At 39.6% G+C, this 16,273-nt stretch overlaps 2 protein-coding genes across 2 annotated transcripts; both read right to left on the reverse strand.

The window, feature by feature from the left end:
- Nucleotides 1–76: 76 nt before the first annotated feature.
- LOC110781807 (replication protein A 70 kDa DNA-binding subunit D-like) lies at nucleotides 77–2,302 on the reverse strand. Its single transcript, XM_056842751.1, has 8 exons — nucleotides 2,044–2,302; nucleotides 1,827–1,929; nucleotides 1,609–1,736; nucleotides 1,446–1,524; nucleotides 1,034–1,145; nucleotides 484–662; nucleotides 262–382; nucleotides 77–169 (listed from the first exon to the last, which is right to left on the reverse strand). Exons 1-8 carry the CDS (start codon nucleotides 2,300–2,302, stop codon nucleotides 77–79), a joined length of 1,074 nt encoding a protein of 357 aa, XP_056698729.1.
- A 7,415-nt stretch (nucleotides 2,303–9,717) lies between these two features.
- On the reverse strand, nucleotides 9,718–15,115 carry LOC110779478 (uncharacterized). Its single transcript, XM_056842752.1, has 2 exons — nucleotides 14,191–15,115; nucleotides 9,718–13,046 (listed from the first exon to the last, which is right to left on the reverse strand). The coding sequence occupies exons 1-2, from the start codon at nucleotides 15,113–15,115 to the stop codon at nucleotides 9,718–9,720; spliced, it is 4,254 nt and encodes a 1,417-aa protein (XP_056698730.1).
- Nucleotides 15,116–16,273: the final 1,158 nt, after the last annotated feature.

The following is a 16,273-nucleotide window of genomic DNA, read 5'->3' on the forward strand; positions in this document are numbered from 1 at the left end:
TTTCTTTTCTTTCTTTATTTGTATGCAATTGACACAGGGACCAATAATCAAAAGGTCTGTGTAAATTATCATTGTTCTAGTTTTTAGTGGATTTGTATTTGTGGTGGAATCTAGTAACTTCCTTTATTTGTTTGCATAAGGAACTCCATGTTGTAGAATTGCTGTAATCCTAGTATGTAATTTGTACGTTATATGCAGCTTTAAGCAAGGAAACGTCCAACAAAGGAAGCATATGTAGGTGTGAGAGTGGAAAATACTTACTGTGTGTTTGATGCGGAAGAGGTCTGCAGCAGGCATCCTGAATAGCCGCTCAACATCAGCAGTGAAAGCAGTCACTGAAAGCTCGCCAGTGCCGTCGGAAATGTTACAGTTAAAGGTAATCCTGCATTCATATTTGTGCCTAGATGTGAGCAAGAGAACTACATGCCTTTTGTTGCGCTGCCAAAGGTAAGAGTGTACATGTACGAGTGGAGGGAATCAAACCTGGGAGAAGCAACAGAGCCCTTATGGGAGCAGGCTGTGCATGTGTATGCTTTTCCTACTGGAACCTCCGTGCGCGTGCCACAGTTGCAGCAACCTATGTATGCATGAACCCTATCAAAGTCTGGCTCAGGGACGACAACCCTTATCCAGCGGCGCTCTTCTTGTAAAGTGGTGGTGTTCTGCAAAGCGGTGTGGATGGTTAATGAACTCAGTAAATGAGCTTTGCATTCATATGTTAGCATACATAGTATGTAATAGTAGATAGTTTGTTGTTAATGTGAATCACATTTAAAGGTTTACATTTAAATACCGCAACGTAGGTTATTTTCTGGTTACAAAGTAGGAAACATATAACCTGTATCAATACATGAAGTGCTAGTATGAATGCATGTTAATATCAACGTCTTATATGTTGAAGAAGGTTATGACTCTTAGGAGATATGTAATAATCATAGTGCTTCGCCAAGTTTCAGTTTTGGATCCTAGTAGCCTTTTAATAGCTTGGACAAACAAAGTTTTAACTCTAAATCGAGAGAGGAAGAAGGCATGCCTTTTTCAATTTCAGAATATCGAGGGTCATGATCACCCTTTTTGGAGAGGGGTTCCTTACATCCAACACCCTAGCCTGCCTGTCGGACAAAATGTCCTGGTGCGTGAGAGCCCTGCGAAAAAACATTAAAGATGAGTGTTTTTATATTTCCACGGTTGAATACAGCGTTAACGTTGGTTGGAAACTTAGACTGATTTTTTAGCGTTAACGTTGGTTGATGTTACGGATTAAGTTAGGATTAGTAGCAATGTATATCGAATCCGTGATGGTAATAAGCCGATTAACAAGGTTTAGAATCGATGCGATGGAGAAAGGGAAAGACGACGTGTATGGATGAACATGAGCGTTACAAGATATTAAGCATAGAAACCCAGAACTTGGCTAAAGGGCAAAAAATGGGATGTTGCATTACCATTCATTCAGTGCATTTGGCCTGTCTCCCTTAGGGTCATGGTCAATCACAGTGGAGATGCTTGTTGAGAGGGAGAAGCCTGCACAAGATAGTATATATACTAATTGGACGTGTATGGGGAAACATTAATTGCAAGTGGTGTGAAGGGATGAGATAGGAGTACCCTTGTGTGAAGTAGTGCGTAGAGAAGTAAAGCCAACAACGTTGAATTTTTCTGCCCAGGAGGATAGAGCATCACATTCACCCTCAGCAAGATCGCTCCAAGCAGAAATGACCATTGGCTGGTCGGAGCTGTTAAGAAGAAGTGGTCAACAAAGAAGATAATAGCGTATTTAGTGACTACAATTAGCAAGTGAGATGGATGTGTCAGCGCTGCTATACCTGTGGTCAGAGATGACAATTTCGCGGACCAAGGCTTGGCGCCCCTGAGCTGTGTCAACTTTCCTAGCTTCCTCCTCGACGTACAACACGACACCAAGAACGTCTGTTTATAAACAAACAAATACAGTGGCCCGGGGGGGGGGGGGGGGGGGAGTTAAGGTATTGCTAGAAATTTGTATGGAAAGCGTGTATGGTTAAGGTTTTAGATGGTCATTACCGAATCTGTCGTCTGGATCCCCAACCCTTGGCAAAGATGCAAGGCATTGGTAGTCTGGCAGAATAGAACCCGCCTCAGGATTAACAGGTTGAATAACTGTCTGCCTCCCGAAACTCATCTGAAAGTCCATCTCAGATTCGCTTCGTTTCCATTGCTGGTTTGCAGATCGGATTGGAGCATCTGCAATTTCATAAGTCCCTTTGTGTTGAAGGGCATCCTTGTATGCTTCAACCTGATCTCCAAAAAGTGCTCCGCGCATTTTGTTCCCCTGGCAAGCAAGTGCCTTATTAGTCTTTCAAAAGGTAGTAATAGTGCAGGGAATGTATGTAAAGCTACTCTATATGTAAAGCTACTCTATATAACTTATGGTTGTTTTAGGTTGGTTTAGGTTATTGCATGAAACGACATAGGTGCATCCTTGTATCTCTGGAAATAGTAAGAGTAATTGTTATTTTCTGTACATGTAATCCTTAGGTTTTCGATTTGATTTGAATTAAATTGATCATCATGTTTGACTAAACCCACTTGGCAAAGCTAACAATTAATTTTAAAAAGTTAAAGTAACCATCAAGAAACCAAATGCCTCAAAATCAACTAACTTTCGGAGACCAAAAATTGACCTCAAACAAATCAAGAATATGACAACCGATAATGATCAATGTGTTGAATCAGCATGATCAAATGAGAAAACTAAAGATAAAAGGGTCAATCAAATTAAGATGCTATTTCTTAGTTGTGCATGTAATATTCCACCATAATTTAATTCCTTCAGAAATCTGTACAGTGTAATTCTATCATTTGATACAAGCAGAAATAAATGTCCAGTAATAATCCATTATGTCTAACTACTTGTCTGTATTCAGTTAGTTTACAATATATGTAGATGTTTTTCTTATGGCATTAAATTTTCATTGTGAAGTTCTGATGATTTGTTCTCAAAACAATAACCAGAGCGAGGTATGCCAGTTCATTTAGTAGTGCGTAATAATTAGGAAGAACGAACAACAACAACCAAACTACCACCTCCAATTAAACCAGGAAAAATCAACAAATAATTCCACCCACTTCATAATGTTAATCCATATATACGAATTAAATGTTTTGCAGGAAAAAAATCACACTCATAATCACATTAATATAACTATATAAAATTTAAGTCAGAAAATCAAGCACTTTATAGTCATTTCTTTTAATTGGGTTCTCAAAAATCCCAGCACTTTATAGTAATTTCTTTTAATCATCTTTCTGGGCAATAGAAGAAGGCCAAATTGACTTAAGTGCCTCTTCTCTGAGCTTCGTAAGTCATCTTAAAATAGTAAAAGCAATCATCTTAAAACAATAACCAAAAGTAAGCTGATACAGATAATTTTGTGTATCCCTAAATCATCTTAAAACACTAAAACACATGACATTTAGGCAATTCAGTGAACGGATTAAAGTGCATTGTATTGACTCGTGAATTCCTTGCAGTTACCTTACAAATAGCTAAAAAAGCAACATGTATCATGAGATCGAAATACCTAAGTTATTGTAAAATAAGTAAGTTTAGATAAGTGTGCATCACAAGTATATTCCTACAACAAATCTTGTATATGTGTTTATAAAAAAAGCAACTTAAATATTCAGTGGTGTATGTCTGAAGCTGACAAAATAAACTCGTGTCATACCTTGGTATCTTCCATAAGGATATGTTGGAACAAGACCCCTTTCTTCGGAGATTTGGTAGGTCGGCCTTTCTCTATGACTTTGACTTTGACTTTGTACGACTTGCTGTTGGAGTTCAGTTCATTCAAGAACACGCGTTCATGCTTCATCTTGAGATCCTTACAGCATAAGAGAGAGGGATGTCAGTATGTTAAGGTTACGTAAAAAAAAATGTGTTTATAATGTTGTTGTTGGACTTTCTATTTCAACTTTAAATTCTAGCATTTTTGTTCCTAGATAGCATGTTTAAATTATTTTAACATATTTGTTTGTGTTCTATTTTGGAACCGTTGCCATGGTGGTTTTTATATCTATAATCAGACACATGAGAATGAAAAAAACAAGTTTACATAGTTATGATACATGGCTAATTATGGTTAGTGATGTCACTAATAAAGTTAAATCAACACACACAAACCAAAATTATGACAGGTTACAAAAAACAGAATCTGCAATGATTGCACAATTTCTGTTGCAGCTAATTGAAATCTCCATAACATTGATCACCATCTTTTAAGAAGTTTAATTACTATCAAGATCAACTGAAATATCAACATACAAAATCTAGGATCAGCTAGCCTACATTATACAGATGGAACAAATTAAAAAAGCAAGTATAAACAAAGATTTGCATGTATGTTGACTTAAAGCATTTAATAGGTGTGGCTATCAAGTGAAAGAAAGGCACATAAATGCAGACTTATCATGGGAAGAATAAGCAGAATACCATTTATGTATGCAAAAACAAACTGAATAGAAGTGGAAGAAGTTGGTTGTACCTGACAGGAAGAAGAAGCTGCTGCTTGTAATGAAATTGAAGTGTTTACCCTGTGGACAATAAGAAAAGGCAGAGCATATATATATATAGGGGAGGGGGGGAATGTGTGGTAAACCACAAGGAATTGACTGGGATTGGGCAAAGAATGGGTGCAAACAGTAGCATGTCCTTGTTGCACTGTTAACAACTTTAGTTTTTTTGTAGAGCCATACCATGAGATTTGGCTGAACAACCAAAGGGACACTCTACTTAGCACACTGCTAGCAGTTGATGAAGTATAAAAAAAGCAATGTCATATGTTGTGAACCTACTATGGCAGCACACATGATTGGAAATGGGTAAAGGAATGGTGCAAACAGTAGCATTGTACTTGTTGCACTGTTAACACAATGTTTTTTTCCCCAGAGCCATACCATGAGATTTTGCTGAATAACCAAAGGGACACTCTACTTTTTACACTTCTAGCAGTTTGTTAAGTACAAAAATACAATTTGATATGTTGTGGTGTTACTATTCCTAGAAAATCTACATTGAGTTTTAGTCAATGTGCACTCAAATAAAACAAGAGGGTGCAACTTGACAGGCTGAATATGTTAGGTTATAACCATGAGTAAAATTGAGAGCAATCTAGTCAATTATGATTGCTATCATTTGTCAACTACTCCCTAGTCTATCCATTTGAAATAGTCACGTATCCTATTTAAAAATGTCCTGAAGGATGTTACTTCTTAGAATGAATAAAGGGAAGAGGTAGGAGGGATTTAGTTATTACAATGGTTAATTTATTAAATCTTGTAAAATCCTTAAATATGATAGGTTAAAATAACTAACTAATTAGTAAATCAGTCACAAAGTAATCATCCATTCTTATTCAATCTCTTATGATCAAGAGCTGTTGTAACATATAGAAGGAGAGAGCTATAGAGAAAACCAATGAAACCATTTCGATCCAAGAATTTATAGAAAAAATTCCCAGCTACGGTAAGATCTATAGCGAGAGTTACACTAAGAAGACGGGCTGATACGCTGATGGGCTGACCTTCTCAACATAGTGAACAATGTTTCCATTAAATGCAACCATTCATAAACTAATCAGTGGAGTAGAGAATTCCCAACCTCAATGACTTCGTGTAGTAGAGATGGTTGTATTCCTCATGTGTTGCACTCCATATGTTGCAGTAGAATCCACCTTTGTAGAAGTCACCAGTCAGCTGCACCAAATCGCAAAAGATCAGCTCTTCTTAGAAGTTCATGTCAACCAAATGGTACAAGTGACATAACTCTTTTACCAATATACCTCAGATATATGATGTATGCCCGAGTCTTGGGAGTTCCAAGTTCAGGCTGCAGCAAGGCACCAACGACTAAGATGAGTTGGAAAACATTATTTACCTGACAAGAGTATTTGTCATCAATTCAATAACAACTTAGCAAGCAACAGTCCACTATTATGTAAAGCCAACCAGTGGGAATCAACATCATATTATTACTAAGCCAAACTTTAATGAATTAATTTCATTTCATCGTTTTGACGCACATTGCTCTAAATATGTAATCATCAATAGAGATAAAATTCAACATTTTCCAACCATCATCAACCACTTCTTGTGCAGTTTGCGTCGAACAACATATTTTCAAGATTTGATGAGTACATGCACCTTAACCCGTGAAAATTAGAAACTGAGCTCCAAAAAATTCAATTGCATTAAAACCCCTCAATCTTGTTTAGGCCTAAAAACTAAATTCGACATCATTGTTGTTTTTAATTTTTAAAAAAACTTAAAATTAGTTTATGTTTTTATTTTTGTTTTTTCAAAACTACCGCAAAACTGTTTTGTATTACTCTTAAATACAAGTATTTTTTTAATTTAAAGTCTACCTAATTCTCTAAATCCTCCTTGTTAAAAAGTAAATAAAAATAAAAATAACAAACCCCATTCTCTTATCCTTCCCCATCTCCATTATTGTTGATGGATGACCTTCAATATCACGGCCAACAGACCACCCTAACAGACCTAACATTCTTCATATCCATCACCAAATCTCTTTTACAATAATATTATGAGCATCCACAATTTGTATCATCATTGTTATAGAAATCAAGGTCGTAGTCTCGTAGACCTCCATTAATGGAGTTTCTTCAAGCTTATATTTGTTCACGGTCATATTAGAAATAATAATTTCACAAATCTCTTATTTAACCTTTTTCGGACGAGTTCCATCAAGGTTGAAGACCCTTGGTTATAAAGCAACAAATTCAAGAAATCTACTGACTACCAGTCCAAGTAAAGAGACTGACCTGCCAACTTAAGCTCCAACCTCTTTTGTATATAGCACCGCCAACAAGCATCACATCCCGCAGTACCTTGTAACAATTTGCCTAAGTCAGATTTAACGGAATGGTCATTCATTTGTGCATAAGTCAGATCATAAACTTTGGAAAAACAGGAAAAAGAAGAGAAATAAGAAATTTAAGATACCTGATTGAAGACGGATCAAGAGCTCGGCTTGGACTTCAGTCTCAGCTTCTCGTGTTTCACCCCTTTCGTACTTTTGTTAAAACCTGAAGCCACTTCCATATTATAGAGTTGATGAATTCTTGCATGTTTCTATTTCTCAGTTTCTGTACATTAACCCTTTTTAGCATATCAGTTTATTCCAACGTGTATGCTTTTCTTTTATTATGTTTTAGGAATTACCTGTTTACTCCTTATTGTTAGTCACTAAATAATTAACTATTATTTCAGAATTGGCATTTTACTCTACGTATACCAGATGGAATCAGAACATGTCTCATTACCACTGGTTGGTATTCAGGCATCTTAATGTACTGAACGTTATAGTGAATTATCCACTATGCATACCACCAAACAGTGCATTATAAAAGGGATGAATTGAAGGTAACTCATGGTGTATAAGGTAGAAGAGTATGTCGTAGAACAACGAGAACCATAAACTGTTTGCAAAGAATAAAAGCAATATCACTTCGATTCCATATTGTAGATGACTGTATATATTAATTGCTACTAAAGATGAGAACATAACAAAGTTTGTAGAATCTTGATGTTAGATACTCCAAAACTCCAATTTTGGATTGGCAGGTATGCATTGGGAATGAAGCAGCAGAAGGAAGACTAACACATATGGAGGGAACACTGATGTCCATGACTTACACAAAAAACATACACTTTGGGAATAACTGATTCTGGTCAATATTTCATTTAAAGCACTAATCTGGGTGGCCTCAATTTGCTGACTTCACTGCATAAATCAGGCTGATACACATGGCATCCAACCTTATTCATGGTTGGGCCTCCCTGCCCTCCACTGTGTGAATACATAAAGCCCACCTATCAGTTTGCATCATTATATAATATTAATTAACAGCTGTATGAGCATATTCCCCCTATAATAAGCAAACTTCCCTCAACTCATTCTCTCATCTATCCTCTATTCAAGCCCAGACTAAACCCACCCCTTAAACAAAGCCTCTTCAGGTATATAATTTTCTGAAGGGCAATAAGCTCCCGTTCACCTAAAAGCCCCAAAACTAAACGCTCCTAAAATGGCAAGTGATGTCAAGATCGGGTCTTCTGTTGTACCATATGGTACAAAACAGATCGCATTGATCATGCTTAGATGGTGTATGAGTACCTGGATACTTACAGAAACATCACAATTAAAACGAATGGTCTGATGTACTGTCGATACTAAGAACCATGGTCTGTTGTACTGTCGATACTAATACGACATGCAGTTAAATTACAGACCATGTGTAGGTTTGATGAAGGCGAAGGTTTATGAAACTAAGGGTTGACACCACGAATTCCCAGTTCGTTTGGCTGTCCCCCTTGGTTACGTGCCTTCAAAATCACAAACCATCTAAGGACCAGCACTACATGAGCAACAAAAGGTAACCGTTGGACAGCTCTATTATGAGCCTGTTTTGGTTGCATTGGTTGCCCTGTGACTGGCCCTGCCCAGGCACAGGCTTGATCAGACCGTCCGTCATGTCTTGCCCCTATAATGTATAGAGAGCTACCTTCGATCCAATGTATCCTAATGTTAGAACCATTATAAAGAGGTGTTATTCATGTTCCCTAAATTTGCAAGTGTTGTGTGTATTTATCTATTAATGCTTTTACATTATCGTTTTACCATATGACAATGCTATTCCGTTAACTTATTTAACCAGGTGAAACAAACATATTAAGTGAGATTCTAAATTGTCTTTGAAGCCTTCTTGCAAATACAGTCACCATATATATGGTGCACTTGAAACAAGCAGAAATGACATTTAGCAGTTGCTTTTTCAGAAATAGATATGAAAATGGAAATCATGTCTCGATGGAAGTGTAAATTTGTTTTTCTGGGCGCCAATTAGACAAAGTAATAAATCAAGCTTTTGCTAAAATTAGAAACATTGAAGTCATTTCCAAGAGAAATTTCCACTATGAAATATGCTCTTAATGCGCCCACCCTCCCCCTCACAAAAAAAGGTAATCATACTTAACCCAAAATATCAATGCAGAAACCATCATCAAAATATTACCTCTTGTCAACAAAATAAAGATGCACTATGAAGCACAATATGCTTCCAGGATATTAATACAGGCTTAAATCCGCTCTTACTTGAAGTGCAACTGAGTCTTTTCCTTTCAAGAGCACATCCATGATAGCAAACTGATCATCAAACGCACTATAAAACCTGTGGCAGAATGTGCTCCTATAATATGCAAGACAAATACCAAATTAGAGAAGCTGTACAATATGACAAAAACTAAACGTAAGACAAATCACAAGTGACAAAAAACCGATCCTCTTCAGTCATCTGCTGATCTAACTCACCAAATTTCCGTGTAAGAACTTCAGCCCCCACTGGCGAAAGCATGTGTCATATTAAAGCCTATAAGGTTCTGGGGAAGGTGTTCTGGAAAAGAACAAAACAAGCAAAAAAAATAAATGAAACAGGAAATGCCAACCAAATTGGATGTGGAAGCTAGCAAAAGAAGAAAGTAATTAATCATACTTAATGGCCCTTTAACCTATGCATTCTTGAAGGCAATTTCAAAAACCAATAACTAAATGTCAGTGCACGAGGACTATGGTTGGACTATGGTTGCCACTGGTAAGGTGGAAACAAAGAATATAAAGCACATAAGCATAGTAAAACTTACATGTGCAGGCAGTACCTAGATAATTCCAGCCATCTGCAGGACCTCATAAGATATGACATTCTCAACGTGTGTTCCAGCTAGCCGTTGTGAAGTATCAGGTGAAATGACAGTCACCTGGCGTGCTTGCCTTGCACGGGACAAGGCCACATACAACTGGCCATGTGAAAAACATGGGCGGGGCAGGTAAATAGCCACCTGACTTAATGTTTGGCCTTGAGATTTATTAATTGTCATTGCGAAGCTGAGTTTCACAAGGAACTGTTTCCTTTGAAAGAAAATTGGATATTTAGAGGAGGGTGAAGGCCTTTGTTTTACACGTGGTATGAAGACATGCTTCCCTTTGTGGTGGCCAGTTATAATAACACACTCAATGAGGTTGGGGGAAAGCCCCTTGCAGATTAGTCGTGTACCATTGCACAAGCCGGACGATGGCAAAATATTCCGAAGCAAAATAACTGGACTGCCCTCCTTTAGGACGAGCTCATGAGGGCTCATCCCACCAGGACACAATGTGTTGATGAATTCTGTCGGATAGACATTGCAATTATCATCAAGCACCATGTCAAAGCTTTTATACATAACTGGTTGCCCTGGGAATTTCTTTATCAGCTCCGTGTTTATGGAATCAACATCATCATTCATTGGAGTGAGTATTGCTCTTGTTGTAAATATGTCTGAGCTAAAGTTGCGAAGGTCTAACTCGGGAAATGTAAGTGAGGTCAGGTCTGTTATTGGGTCCCTGCCATCCTCCAAAGGCTTTAGCACTTCACTTGGTAACTGTACGTAGTTATTTTCAGCAGTCTGTAGTTCTCCATTTCCCAAAGCAAGCAAGAATGCTGAAAACTGGGGATCTTCTCGGGCCCGTATGTTTTCTGTGAGACGGAACTTTGTTAACTTAGGCCACAGTACAGAACTGACCAAGCTCACACCAACTGCTTCTCGTTGTGTTCTGTGGGGAAGGACAGGAAGAACTTGACGGAAATCTCCCCCAAAAACAACAAGCTTACCTCCGAAGAGTTGGTTTTCATCACACAAATCTCTAAGTAGTAAATCTAGAGACTCAACGTTTTCTTTCCTGGCCATTGAAGCCTCATCCCATATGATGAGCGTTGTTTCCTTTATCAATGCAGCTAGGCTACCTTGTTTGGGCACATCGCAGGCTAGTGAAGCTTCAGTATCTATAGGAATCTTAAACCTAGAATGTGCTGTTCTTCCGGATGGTATGTTGGCTGCAGCTATGCCTGATGTAGCAGTTGGAAGCACGATCAAGCCCATGAGACGTATCTCTGCGTACAGGGCATTGTAAAAGAAGGTTTTCCCTGTTCCGCCTGGGCCATCTATAAAGAATGCACCAGGTTTCTTTTGTTTAACATGGTCAATGATGCAGGTGAATGCTTCTTGTTGTGCCGGGTTGAGACTTTCACGACAGCGGATGCAGTGGTCAGGAATTGGTGCATCGAGGGCATCAATTATATCTCGTGTTCTTGCAATTTCATCATCAGTAGGCTCAAGCAAGTGGTCCAGGCCAAAAGTCTTGAGCGATTTCCCCATTTCTTCCAAGGATTGCTCAACTGAACTAGCTGTGAGTTGCTTGATCTTAGCCTCAGAATCTGGAAATTGATGGCTGAAATCCTCTGACGGTGCAGCATAGTACTTTAGCCAGAGCGCACTGAGGTTACTCGGTTGGCAGAAAATGAGGACAGTGGCAAAGAGACTACGCAGAGCACCAGGCATCTGTACGGCACACGCTTCAGCTAAGCAAAGATCAACTGATTCATCTTCAACAAGCAAGTTGTGTTTAAGGGCTGCTTCTTGAAAAGTTGCGCATCTATACCCAGCAACTGTTAATAGATCTTCGAATGACTTAGGGCCAGGGACGTGAACGAGCAATAACCTCAGGAAGTAACGCTCTCCTTCAGACGGACTAACAAAAGCTAACCGACCGACAACAATAGTTTTGTTTTTCCTCAAGAACCACTGTTTTGCAGCACTATCCCATCTATACCTTTCTGTAAAACGGCTGTACAGGCACCCTGTGCCATCTGGGGTTGCAGCGTTTGCCTTAAAAAATTCAGTCAAAGAAGTCCGGGAATGTCTGTCAGCTGCAACAACAGCATCAAGCCGTTCATGGGGCCTTATCTGAACTGTGTGCATGTTAGGTAGGTGGACCTGGAGTGGAAGGACGGCCGGATGCATCTCATACAAATCAAACCCAAAGATCCTCCACGCAACCTCGCAAGGAGAAACCCACCTACCAGATTGGAACTGGTCTATCTCGTCAACATCCCTCTGCTCACCAGGTTGCACAACATTGAAAGAGATCATATCATGGCCCTTGTACACATATTTGTAGAGGTACTTAACTGCCTGGATGGTTGAACAAACCTCAACATTTACATGACAGTCAAACAGAGATGATAGGTATGGATTATACGGGATAACCCACCTATTATCAAGGTTTGCCTTACGGATAGAAACTGCATCACCGGTGTCCCTTCGCCTGTACAAAGGGAACCCATCTTTATTGTTTGTCGTTTCAGGGCAGAACTGTTTTGGATACCCGCTTTTACATTTGTTTTTATGGCTCTTATGTTTCATGCAAGGGCATTGAGGGTTCAAGTGACCACAAGGGCCGTGCATCATATGCTTGAGGATGATTTTTCTGAGTCCAGGGTTGTCCACAGAGGGAATTTCAGCACATACAAACTTGTCGTAATCAGCAGGAGTTTTGATTTTGAATTCAGGTTTTAGAATGATCAAGAAATGTGCATGAGGAAGGCCCCGTTTTTGAAACTCAACGACGTAAATCATTGCAGCAACCTTCCCAAACACGTGTTTCTCCATTATCTGCTTCTTAAGAGCTAGCAACTTGGCCCTGAATATCCTCGAAACCAGATCAGGCCGGTTTTGCGCTTCTTCTCCAGTGGCCAATTCTTGTTTTATTTCAGGCCAATTAGGATTGCATGTCATTGTGACAAACAAATCTGGCTTCCCATACCGCTGCACCAGCGCCATTGCATTCAAGTACCTTTTTTTTAGATCCCGAGGCCCGCCAATGAAAGTAGGGGGTAGCACAACACGATGCCCCACATTCGCTGCATTTGTTTCCCCACTTTCTACGGTGTCCAGGATACCTTGGTAGAGGTCTGCCCGTATAGTAGCCTGGTTCCTCCGGAAAAAATCAAGGCGAGTGTTTTCAACTTTCACGTACATATCCACGATATATTGCTGAAAACAACGGCCAGCTCTGAGGAGAAGATTTTGTGGCCGACTTTGGAGTTTATATGCATAGTATTCTCTTGCTGAGATATGTTTGTCTGCCTTGGTATGAGCTCCAGTGGCACCTGCAAACAGAAGGAACACGCACGGAAGATAAGCAACTGGTAAGAGTAAAAGAATAGTGTGTACATTGGAATGGCATGTAAGCAGTAGCTGAAGTTATAATGATTTCCTGATAAACACCCACACGGCACACACGACACACTGCAGTGCATGTATGAAATGGACAATAAAGAGTGAGGCACTTGAAACAATTGGAAAATACTAATGTGCAAGAAACGACCATGGTTATAACCTATTCGTTAAAATATATAGCAACCAGCGTTATTAGGAGATTAATCAAGAGTAAATGCATGCAATCCTATAGGCAAAACGTGATCAGGTGTGTTGAGGGGATGCGGCAGAAACATCATAGGACTGAAAAGTTTAAGCTGAACAGATCGCAGCTCAACGAATATGAATAAAAGCATCAGTTCCACACGCAAGCAAATACAACAAATATATGATTTTAGTATAATAGGTTTGAGGTCTGATGCAAGAATCACAAATAAGGCAAACAAATATGTAAGCGCCTTAGGTATAAAAGTATTACTGCCATAAAGAAGTTGAATCACATGGCGCTCACATAAAAGTTGAACAATACTACTCCTAGCAATTTAAGTCCCAGCAAACCAGACCAAGGGCAAATCAATCAGGCCTACGCTAAACCGACTGCACTACCAGCAAAGCAAACACAACAATCAGCAGACCATACCTTGGGTTCCCTGAGAAACCAAGGTTTGACTTTACCCATCAGAGGGCACAAATGCGTAAGTAGATCACTAACAATAATAACATACTTAAATCCATTGCATAAATAGTACCCATCGAACCATACGTACTATGAACCCCAACATTTTATAAACCCAAGTGTAATCGATACATACCCTAAAATTACCAATAATGACAACACATTTAACGGCTTTGGAAAAAAGGAAGGTTAGGAATTAGTTAGGCAATGATACATTTGCTTTATTTTTTATACTTGTTGAAAATTAATTAGATGGATTCAACTTGTTAAAAAATAATAAATTAGAAGATAGAGCAAGCCTAATTAAAAACAGCCAAAAAAATGTGTCAATACTATTGGAAGATGAAGTGTCATTTCTAGTATGTTTTTAAGAAAATGTAAGCACAGATTGCAGAATATGCAGTGAATTAAAAGCATACGTATAGCTTCCTCGGACAAGAGCTCCTCAGCAGTTTGCACAGCACAAGACACGACCGGGTCTTGTTGGGTTCGTAGTTGATGTCTTCCACCAGTGGACATCTTCATGAGCCCCTGGTTCCAACCACAGTCCCCACACGGAAACAATAGTGGATATTGAAGAGGGTCATAGCAACCGTAAAAATGCATAACCCTATGAGACTCATTAGACTTCCCAGAAACTACAATATGTGGGCTGCTAGATTCACTCGATGAGGTGGCTTCAGGCCATATGCCAGCAACCTCATCAGATGTAGGAGCGTTATACACACGTTGGTCAGGCACTGTGTTCTTATTAAGTACTACATGGGTGTCCTCCCTAATTTCCATCTCTTTCAAAGACCGAAAAAATCTAGCGCAAGGATTTCTTTGGGTAACATTCATTAGGATGTTGATAACATCTTCGCGTAATTCTGGGAAACATCCTAATCGGTTCTCAGCTTCATGTTGGGAATCATAAAAATAAAGCTGCAAATATTTAGGGTTGTCATTACCAGGTAGCAAATCAGGGACGTGGTGATAAATTTGGCCATGAAGTTTAAACACATAGATCCCTTTCTGAGTTTGGGCATCAATCGCCCCTCCAAGTGAACTAAATGCAAACAAATTGTTATATAGTCGTGCGTATTTCCTAAAATGCTGGGCATCTTCATCCTGTGAAGTGAATAGCCGAACAAGTTCAGGAGGATAGGCATTGGAAGCTACCTCAACCTCCCCATTGCCGCAACAGAAATGCAAGGACTCATACGCAAACTTCTTTGCGTTGCATTTAGGGCAATATTCAGGCAGAGGCAATGCCAATGGTTCATGGGGAATGGCCTCACCAATAACTGCCAGAGGGACCTCTGGTTTTACAGAGCGAACATAAGGGTTAGGGATTGACTTCATGAAGGTCAACAAATATAAAGGGGAGGAGGTAGAATATATTACTTTCTCTCCGTGTTACCCGGCGCTCCTTACGGGGTCTCTGAGATGGTCCTAAGGCAGCTTCACCCAACGGACTGTACATGACAAAACAAGGATGTTAGCATGTTTCTATGCAATGTTTATGCAGGAAGGCAAGCCATATCACAAGAGTACCTATGTGGCCTGGCAAAGGGCAAAGGATGTTCAGGCGGGGTGATGCTGCTTGTATATAGCCTTGGACGCGGGTGTATACGGCTGGAAGCACCCGGTGTCGAGGCTGATAAATAATACGGGAAAGCGTCTGCTGGTTGCGGTGATGGCTGTGAAACCGGTGCTGCAGTCATGACAAAAAACACAACGGGATTAAGCGTAGGGGTTTGGTTAATGTATGCAGTAGGGGAGATATAGGTGCCTAACCTCCTTGGTTGGACATGGGAGCCTGTGTTCCATGGTAGTTGTACGGGCCTGGCCTTGTATGTTCAGGCTCCCTAAAATGGTAACAACTCATGTTAGAAGGATGCGAATGATTAAAATGATAGAAGTTTCCCGTAGTGAAATCAGTACCTCTGCGAGCCAGCATGACTGGTGTTTTCAATAAGCTTCAGCCGCTTGTTCCGGCTTGCCCCGGGAGATAGTGAGCTCAAAAGCCTCTCTTGTGAGCATTATATGTAGGCACCATGCACACAAAAGACACATGTGAGGCTTATGAACATCACACTTTAACAGACAAGTTACAATGGCAAGATGAATATCCAAAAGGCAAGAGATTACCCATTAGTTATGCAGTTCCGCCAAACATGTTCAAACACCAAACAAACAAGGCAAGTGTTGATCTGCAGCAATAAGACTAACGCTTACAGATTAGTATTAATCAGCAAGGGCAGAGTGAATACGAAAACAATCAAATCATCATTCAATATGTTAAAGAACTAAATGAACTTCAAACAGCTAATTAGGAGAATTACGCGGTGATCTGCACTTCTACAGTCAGAACACTAACACTTACACTAACAGTTACAGATTAGCATCAGCCCGAAAATGCAATGACCCAGCAAACAACCGAGCCACCACTATAATCACAGAACAACGTGGGAACTCCCTAAACTATGTGACCAAAATCTTTTGCAGTTCCATTACAGA

The sequence above is a fragment of the Spinacia oleracea genome, chromosome 4 (assembly GCF_020520425.1).
Source record: "Spinacia oleracea cultivar Varoflay chromosome 4, BTI_SOV_V1, whole genome shotgun sequence".
NCBI classification, from domain to species: domain Eukaryota; kingdom Viridiplantae; phylum Streptophyta; class Magnoliopsida; order Caryophyllales; family Amaranthaceae; genus Spinacia; species Spinacia oleracea.

Coding starts and splice junctions, on each gene's coding strand:
- LOC110781807 (XM_056842751.1), bottom strand. CDS start 2,302: ATGCGCGGAGCACTTTTTGGAGATCAGGTTGAAGCATACAAGGATGCC. Junction 1,930..2,043: donor GGATCCAGACGACAGATTCG/GTAATGACCATC, acceptor GTTTATAAACAG/ACGTTCTTGGTGTCGTGTTG. Junction 1,737..1,826: donor ATTGTCATCTCTGACCACAG/GTATAGCAGCGC, acceptor TCTTCTTAACAG/CTCCGACCAGCCAATGGTCA.
- LOC110779478 (XM_056842752.1), bottom strand. CDS start 15,115: ATGAAGTCAATCCCTAACCCTTATGTTCGCTCTGTAAAACCAGAGGTC. Junction 13,047..14,190: donor CTTGTCCGAGGAAGCTATAC/GTATGCTTTTAA, acceptor TTCTGTTTGCAG/GTGCCACTGGAGCTCATACC.